This window comes from Chiloscyllium plagiosum, unplaced genomic scaffold (assembly GCF_037043375.1).
Source record: "Chiloscyllium plagiosum isolate Xiang-an unplaced genomic scaffold, Cpla_swu_hap1 HiC_scaffold_24, whole genome shotgun sequence".
Lineage (NCBI taxonomy): Eukaryota > Metazoa > Chordata > Chondrichthyes > Orectolobiformes > Hemiscylliidae > Chiloscyllium > Chiloscyllium plagiosum.
In genome coordinates, this window is record NW_028270162.1 from 57,401,448 (window position 1) to 57,410,977 (window position 9,530).

Consider the following 9,530-nt stretch of genomic DNA (forward strand, 5'->3'; position numbering starts at 1 on the left):
CCCCCCCCCGAGATCTGCCACCTCACCCCAACCCCCCCCCCCGAGATCTGTCACCTCACCCCCACCCCCCCGAGATCTGTCACCTCACCCTCGGCCCCCCCCGCGATCTGTCACCTCACCCCCCCCCCGCAATCTGTCACCTCACCCCCACCCACCCCGGAGATCTGTACCCTCACCCCCCCCGAGACCTGTCACCTCACCCTCCCCCCCCCCCCCCCCCCCCGAGACGCGTCACCTCACCCTCCCCCCCCCCCCCCCCCCCCGGAGATCCGTCACGTCACCCCCCCGCGATCTGTCACCTCACCCCCACACACCCCCCCAGATCTGTCACATCACCCCCACCCGAGACCTGTCACCTCACCCTCATGCCCCCCCGAGACCTGTCACCTCACCCTCACCCCGCCCCCCGAGACCTGTCACCTCACCCTCCTCCCCCCCCCCCCCGAGACCTGCCACCTCACCCCCACCTCCCCCGAGATCTGTCACCTCACCCCTCTTTCCCCCCCCCCCGAGATCTGTCCCCTCCCCCCCCCCCGAGATCTGTCCCCTCCCCCCCCCGAGATCTGTCCCCTCCCCCCCCCGAGATCTGTCCCCTCCCCCCCCCCGAGATCTGTCCCCTCCCCCCCCCCGAGATCTGTCCCCTCCCCCCCCCCGAGATCTGTCCCCTCCCCCCCCGAGATCTGTCCCCTCCCCCCCCGAGATCTGTCCCCTCCCCCCCCCGAGATCTGTCCCCTCCCCCCCCCCGAGAACTGTCCCCTCCCCCCCCCCGAGAACTGTCCCCTCCCCCCCCCGAGATCTGTCCCCTCCCCCCCCCCCGAGATCTGTCCCCTCCCCCCCCCCCGAGATCTGTCCCCTCCCCCCCCCCCCGAGATCTGTCCCCTCCCTCCCCCCCCCGAGATCTGTCCCCTCCCTCCCCCCCCCGAGATCTGTCCCCTCACCCCTCACCCCCCGAGATCTGTCATCTCACCCTCACCCGAGATCTGTCACCTCACCCCCCCCGCGATCTGTCACCTCACCCCCCCCGCGATCTGTCACCTCACCCCCCGGCGATCTGTCACCTCACCCCCCCCCGCGATCTGTCACCTCACCCCCCTGCGATCTGTCACCTCACCCCCACCCCCCCCGAGATCTGTCACATCACCCCCACCCGAGACCTGTCACCTCACCCTCACCCCTCCCCCCGAGACCTGTCACCTCTTCCCCCCGCCCCCCGAGACCTGTCACCTCACCCTCATGCCCCCCCGAGACCTGTCACCTCACCCTCACCCCGCCCCCCGAGACCTGTCACCTCACCCTCCTCCACCCCCCCCGAGACCTGCCACCTCAGCCCCACCTCCCCCGAGATCTGTCACCTCACACTTACCCCCCCCCCCCCGAGATCTGTCACCTCACCCCCACCCCCCCGAGATCTGTCACCTCACCCCCACCCCCCCCCGAGATCTGCCACCTCACCCCAACCCCCCCCCCCCCCGAGATCTGCCACCTCACCCCCACCTCCCCCCGAGATCTGTCACCTCACCCCCACCCCCCCCCGAGATCTGTCACCTCACCCCCACCCCCCCCCGAGATCTGTCACCTCACCTTCATTAGATTAGATTAGATTAGATTACATTACATTACAGTGTGGAAACAGGCCATTCGGCCCAACAAGTCCACACCGACCCGCCGAAGCACAACCCACCCATACCCCTACATTTACCCCTTACTTAACACTACGGGCAAATTTAGCATGGCCAATTCACCTGACCCGCACATCTTTGTGACTGTGGGAGGAAACCGGAGCACCCGGAGGAAACCCACGCAGACACGGGGAGAATGTGCAAACTCCACACAGTCAGTCGCCTGAGGCGGGAATTGAACCCGGGTCTCCGGCGCTGTGAGGCAGCAGTGCTAACCACTGTGCCACCGTGCCGCCCAAGATCTTCACCCCCGAGATCTGTCACCTCACCTTCACCCCCCCCCCCCCCCGAGATCTGTCACCTCACCTTCAACGCCCCCCGAGATCTGTCACCTCACCTGCACACCCCCCAGATCTGTCACCTCTCCCTCACCCCCCCAAGATCTGTCACCTCACCCCCCCGAGAACTGTCACCTCACCTAACCCCCCCCGAGATCTGCCACCTCCCCCCCACCCCCCCGTGATCTGTCACCTCCCCCCCACCCCCCCGTGATCTGTCACCTCATCCTCACCCTCCCCCGTGATCTGTCACCTCATCCTCACCCTCCCCCGAGATCTGTCACCTATCCCTTACCCCCCCGATATCTGCCACCTCACCCTCACCATCACCCCCCCGAGATCTGTCACCTCACCATCACCCCCCCGAGATCTGTCACCTCATCCTCACCCTCCCCTGAGATCTGTCACCTCTTCCTCACCCTCCCTCGAGATCTGTCACCTCATCCTCACCATCCCCCGTGATCTGTCACCTCATCCTCACCCTCCCCCGAGAACTTCCACCTCACCCTCACCCCCCCGAGATCTGCCACCTCACCATCACCCCCCCGAGATCTGTCACCTCACCCCAACCCCCCCGAGATCTGTCACCTCACCCCCAACCCCCGAGATCTGTCACCTCACCCCCACCCCCCCGAGATCTGCCACCTCACCCCAACCCCCCCCCCCCGAGATCTGCCACCTCACCCCCACCTCCCCCCGAGATCTGCCACCTCACCCCCACCCCCCGAGATCTGTCACCTCACCTTCATTAGATTAGATTAGATTACATTACAGTGTGGAAACAGGCCCTTCGGCCCAACAAGTCCACACCGACCCGCCGAAGCGCAACCCACCCATACCCCTACATTTACCCCTTACTTAACACTACGGGCAAATTTAGCATGGCCAATTCACCTGACCTGCACATCTTTGGACTGTGGGAGGAAACCGGAGCACCCGGAGGAAACCCACGCAGACACGGGGAGAATGTGCAAACTCCACACAGTCAGTCGCCTGAGGCGGGAATTGAACCCGGGTCTCCGGCGCTGTGAGGCAGCAGTGCTAACCACTGTGCCACCGTGCCGCCCAAGATCTTCACCCCCCCCCGAGATCTGTCACCTCACCTTCACCCCCCCCCCGAGATCTGTCACCTCACCTGCACCCCCCCCAGATCTGTCACCTCTCCCTCACCCCCCCAAGATCTGTCACCTCACCCCCCCCCGAGATCTGTCACCTCACCCTAACCCCCCCCCCCTGAGATCTGCCACCTCCCCCCCCCACCCCCCTGAGATCTGTCACCTCACCCCCAACCCCCCGAGATCTGTCACCTCATCCTCACCCTCCCCCGTGATCTGTCACCTCATCCTCACCCTCCCCCGTGATCTGTCACCTCATCCTCACCCTCCCCCGTGATCTGTCACCTCATCCTCACCCTCCCCCGTGATCTGTCACCTCATCCTCACCCTCCCCCGTGATCTGTCACCTCATCCTCACCCTCCCCCGAGAACTTCCACCTCACCCTCACCCCCCCGAGACCTGTCACCTCACCCTCACCCCCCTCGAGACCTGTCATCTCACCCTCCCCCCCCCCCCCCCGAGACCTGTCACCTCACCCTCACCCCCCCGAGACCTGTCATCTCACCCTCCCCCCCCCCCCCCCCCGAGACCTGTCACCTCACCCTCAACTCCCCCGAGATCTGTCACCTCACCCTCACCTCCCCCGAGATCTGCCACCTCACCCTCACCCCCCCGAGATCTGCCACCTCACCCTCACCCCCCCGAGATCTGCCACCTCACCCTCACCCCCCCGAGATCTGTCACCTCTCCCTCACCATCACCCCCCCGAGATCTGTCACCTCACCATCACCCCCCCGAGATCTGTCACCTCATCCTCACCCTCCCCCGAGATCTGTCACCTCATCCTCACCCTCCCCGAGATCTGTCACCTCATCCTCACCCTCCCCCGAGAACATCCACTTCACCCTCACCCCCCCCCGAGATCTGTCACCTCACCGTCATCCCCCGAGATCTGTCACCTCTCCCTCACCATCACCCCCCTGAGATCTGTCACCTCACCCTAACCCCCCCCTGAGATCTGCCACCTCCCCCCCCACCCCGCTGAGATCTGTCACCTCACCCCCAACCCCCCCCCCCGAGATCTGCCACCTCACCCCAACCCCCCACCCCCCGAGATCTGCCACCTCACCCCCACCTCCCCCCGAGATCTGCCACCTCCCCCCCCACCCCCCTGAGATCTGTCACCTCACCCCCCTGAGATCTGTCACCTCACCCTCACCCCCCCCGAGATCTGTCACCTCACCCTCACCCCCCCGAGATCTGTCACCTCACCCTCACCCTCCCGAGATCTGTCACCTCACCCTCACCCCCCCGAGATCTGTCACCTCACCTTCACCCCCCCGAGATCTGTCACCTCACCTACACCCCCCCCCCCCCCCCCCCCCCCCACCTGAGATCTGGTGATGACAAATTGAATGACTTCCCCTAGCCCGCTCATCCTCATCCAACTTGAGTGACTTCCCCTAGCCCGCTCTGTGAGTGAGGGATCATGACCACTCGAAGTCCACTTTAGGAGAGATACGAAGGCATTAGAAAGAGAAAATGCAGAAAATCTACAAGAATGGTTTCAGGAATGAGGAACTTAGTTATGAGCGTACAGGTAAGTGGAACTGAAGCGCGCCTCAGCCACGATGACTCGGTGGATTCAATGGCTTGAATGGGCTTGCTTCCACTCCTACGTTTTATGTTGGAGAAGCTGGGAGCATTCTCTTTGGAGAAGACTGTTGAGAGGAAGATTTAGTAGAGGTGCTCCATATCATGAGTCAGGATTGATTGGTTGACTGCTTGAATATTTGCAAACTGGTACTAGGAACAGTAGGCATTATCATTTTGCTAGAACTTTTCAGCAAGGGGCAGTAAAAAAACGTGCCTGATGGAAGGGAAGAATTCTGGGAGAGTTGAGGGGCAAATAGGGTTTTGGAAACAGGAGAAGCACCAATACCCATGATCTCTCTCCCTGGCCCCAGTTCGATGCACAGCAGCTGTGTTGGATTTGAACTGGAATTCTGGATTAGTGGTGCTGGAAAAGCACAGCAGTTCAGGCAGCATCTGAGGAGCAGTAAAATCGACGTTTCGGGCAAAAGCCCTTCATCAGGAATACAGGCAGAGTGCCTGAAATTGGCAATTTAAGCCTGTGGCTCATTCTGACAGACCATAAAGTCAGGTTGAATGAACATTGCTTTGACTCCCTTCAGTTTTAAAACACTCCTGAGCTAATTAAGGTTTAACATTGGGCAAGGATTAAATAAAGTAGGCAGAATGTATTTGTTTTTGAGTGTTCCTGTGAAGGCATTACAACAGATTCCCCTCAGCAAAGGAAGCTTTTTCACCTTGGAAGAATCACACAAAGAGGAGGCTTTTCCTTGGTAATAAAATGTTCACTTATGCCTGGGCTCTCTGAGATTGGAGCAGAAGTGCAGCTGTCAGTTAGGCCTTCCAGAATGGCTTTTATAGAATCCCTTCAGTGTGGAAGAAGGCCATTCAGCTCATCAAGTCCACACTCGCCCTCCAAGGTATATCACACCCAGACCCACAGCCCTACCCTATTCCCACGGCTAATCCGCCTGCACATCTTTGAACAACTGTGGGAGGAAACTGGAGCACCCGGAGGAAACCCACGCAGACACGGGGAGAATGTGCAGACTCCACACAGAGTCACCTGAGGGTGGAATCGAACCTGAGTTCCTGGCCCTGTGAGGCAGCAGTGCTAACCACCGAGCCACCGTACTGCCCAATTCCTTGGCAGCACAATTTCCCATTTTCTCCAGTTTTTAGATGAGTCATTGGCTGTACTGTATTTTGATAGTGCTGTCTTTCTTTTCTGATTTCCAGTATGCTGTGGTCTGTACACCAACCCTCGCTGACTGCAGGCTGTTCCAGGCCGTGCATTCGGAACTTTTCCAATTGTGAGTATGCAATTTTCCGGATTACATTATGTTAACTCCGAATAGCGTTTTTCAGGACCTCAGTCATGTTGCTGACCAGTACTGGTAGTTTGACTCTATGGAAATGTACACAGACCCAGGAATGTGGGTGATGGGCTTCTGAAATGAACTCAAGCAGCTAGTTGGCACACTGAGACTTCATAGATGCAATGATAAAAATTGATCAGCTGGCTTTTAACTGTGTTAAGTGTTAATCAGGGCATCAAAGATCTCATGGGTGGAACCCCCTTACTCCTTTTTGAAAAAGTGTCTTTGGATCTTTCAAGTTCATATGGGAGAGCAGTCAGGATTTTGAATTTTAAACACTCACTTGAAAGGTAACACCACTGACGGGTGAAATGATGTGTTCCATTCTGTGGAAAGGGTGCTGAACCCAACACTCAGTGACTCAAAAGCACGGTGTTCTACACACTGAACCACGGCAGACACTAAATCTAATTCAATATTGGTTCAACTATGTTAGACTAGACTCCACATGGGACACTATAAGCCAGTAGTGCTCCAGGTCCAGGTTAGTACATTCAACGTAGAAAAATTATTAAATCTGCCATGGGGGGGGGGGAGAGAACCATTTGGTGCAATGTGGTTTATAAATGGCTGATCTGAAGCTTGCTGTTAGCATGCTGCACAGTTTTGGATCTTGGCAGACAAGTTGAAGGAGCTAAGACCCCATTCTTGACCTTTTGGTTCAGTCCTGATATTAACTCCATCAAAGTTTGTGAGAAGATTTGTAGCTCGGATGCTCATTGTTAGATCAAACAGTGTATTAGAACAAACAGTCTTACCGCAAATTCAACCCAAACTTTGGGTCAGATATGTGGATGACACCTTTGTAATCATTAAAAACACAGAAATAGAGAACACACACCGGATCATCAACGCCACACTCACAGGAATCCGATTCACTAGAGAGGAAGGAAAGGACAATCAACTCCCATTCCTAGACGTGATGGTACAGAGAACACCTCACAGAGAATTCACCACAAAGGTATACAGGAAAGCCACACACACAGACCAAGTCCTAAACTATGAAAGCAACCACCCCAACACACACAAAAGAAGTTGCATCAAGACACTGTTCAAAAGGGCCACAACACACTGCAGTACACCAGAACTGCAAAAAGAGGAAGAACACCTATACAGTGTATTCGCCAAAAACGGATACCCCCGCAATTTCATCAAAGACAACGGAGGACATACCACAACCCAAAGGACTAGCCACACTACCATACATCAAGAACATTTCTGAACTGACAGCCAGACTACTGCGACCACTAGGACTCATAACAGCACACAAACCAACAGCTACTCTCAGACAACAACTCACCAGGACGAAGGACCCGATACCCAGCATGAACAAAACCAATGCAGTGTACAAAATCCCATGCAAGGACTGCACAAAACACTACATAGGACAAACAGGAACAAAGTTAATGATCCACATCCATGAACACCAACTAGCCACGAAACGACACGACCAACTATCCTTAGTAGCCCCACACGCAGATGACAAGCAACATGAGTTCGACTGGGACAACACTACTATTATAGGACAAGCCAAACAGAGAACAGCCAGGGAATTCCTGGAGGCATGGCACTCATCCACAGATTCAATCAATAAGCACATCGACCTGGACCCAATGTACCGACCACTGCAACGGACAGCTGGAACTGACAACCGGAAGCGGCAGATTCAAACCACTACAAATGCCGGAGGAAAGGTCACAGAAGCGCTTCACAGGAGGCTCCCAAGCACTGAGGAAGTCACCTAGACACGGGACGAAACGTCTGCAACACAAATTCCCAGCTCGGCGAACAGAACCACAACAAAGTTGAAAATGTTCTGAAGGTTGATTTGTAACCTTTTGGCCCAAACCAGTGTGGACTGTTACAGTTGGTAACTAAAAGAGTTGCAAAAGATCATTCTCCAGGATGACCTGGCAGTATTAAATGGTACCTACAAAGATTCATTCATTTTGGTCATACAGCAACAAACTTGAAGGTTATGTCACAGCAAGTCTCTTTTCAAGGACAATCAAGTTCTAATACCAGGAGTATTATGCTGGGCTATTATGTCCACTAGGCACACATGGGTATTGAAAACACAAGATGGTCTAGCATGTGAACCTGTGTACTGGCTGGGGTGAGTGCAGGAAAGGCATGCTAAATATATCAACCTAGCAGCAGAGGAAACCTCTGCACTCAAGTCATGTTCCATCCCTTCATTGGATGACAGTAACAACAGATTAATTCACAATACATGGGGACGGTTACAACCACATTGTTTCTCTAAGTTTCCCAACGTTTAATTACTTAGTAACATGAGTGTGACCATTGCTGATGCAAGCTGTTTTCAGTTTTTGATGTTGCACAAAGTGTATCTGACAACTTGCCACAGATCACTGGCAAACTCAGCAGGGAGTGATCAATATCACATTGTCACTTGACTATCTAAGCTCAAAGGATCAGCATTACCAAATCAATGATTCCAGTAAGATGGCAGTGGGACAGGACTTCTGAGCCTGCAGCCTGTCCCCTGTGTCCATGTTTCTTTTTTGTTTTGTTTTCTCTTCTGTTTTGTTTTACTTACCTCTTGGTGAAGAGCTCAGTAGTGGAAATGATGAGTGGGCCAGCAGTGCAGACGTGTGGCGGCAGCGTCAGAGGTGATTTTGGGCCCAGTACGAGACCAGGCAGCAGACTCATGGCAGTGGCGTTTGGGCTGGTTTAGTACCTGGCGGCTTGGTGCCATCAGCGAGAAATCATAGTGATGTCGGTGAAGGCGAGATGGCGCTGAAGAACGGTGACTTGCATTCCAGCAACAGTGTTGTGAAGAGGACTTGTACCTGGTCATCAGACCCATGGTCCATGACATAGCACTTAACAAGAAGGACTGCAGAGTTTAGATTAGATTAGATTAGATTAGATTACAGTGTGGAAACAGGCCCTTCGGCCCAACAAGTCCACACCGACCCGCCGAAGCGAAACCCACCCCTACCCCTACATTTTGCCCCTTACCTTACACTACAGGCAATTTAGCATGGCCAATTCACCTGACCCTGCACATCTTTGGTCTGTGGGAGGAAACCGGAGCACCCGGAGGAAACCCACGCAGACACGGGGAGAACGTGCAAACTCCACACAGTTAGTCGCCTGAGGCGGGAATTGAACCCGGGTCTCTGGCGCTGTGAGGCAGCAGTGCAAACCACTGTCCCACCGTGCCGCCCACAAAACCAGTTGGGCAGTTTCTTTAGGATTTTTTTCTGCCTTTATATTCTTTGCTTTGGTTTATTTGTCTTTGTTTTAAGATGGCACCAGAGAGTGGTGACATGGCACAACACTTTTCACTGTATTTTGTAACAAAATACATGTGACTGTAAATAAATCAAATCAAATAAGTGTTGAGCAACAAAGTAAATTTTTTGTCTTGCAATGCTGCATTTTTGTGCAACACCAATTGAGAAAAAATTGCCACTCCCACCACAACATTCCTTGGAAGACTCCCGTGAATCTCCTTCCCCAGTAAGAAGAATGAATGATGCATGACTTGCATGTGTATAGAAACCACCAACACT

The 9,530-nt window shown here is 55.0% G+C and overlaps 1 protein-coding gene across 9 annotated transcripts in view; it reads left to right on the plus strand.

Annotated features, from left to right (window-relative positions):
• The window catches only part of pisd (phosphatidylserine decarboxylase), a 132,438-nt gene that overhangs the window by 25,070 nt on the left and 97,838 nt on the right, over nt 1–9,530 (plus strand). For 4 of the 9 annotated variants that reach the window (XM_088000192.1, XM_088000203.1, XM_088000193.1 and 1 more), the window contains exon 2: nt 5,846–5,919. In XM_088000192.1, the coding sequence (XP_087856318.1) occupies nt 5,846–5,919 (74 nt within the window). Of the gene's footprint in view, nt 1–4,535; nt 4,614–5,845; nt 5,920–9,530 lie in introns of those variants that run through there. The other 5 variants (XM_088000201.1, XM_088000197.1, XM_088000199.1 and 2 more) reach the window with 5 other exon arrangements.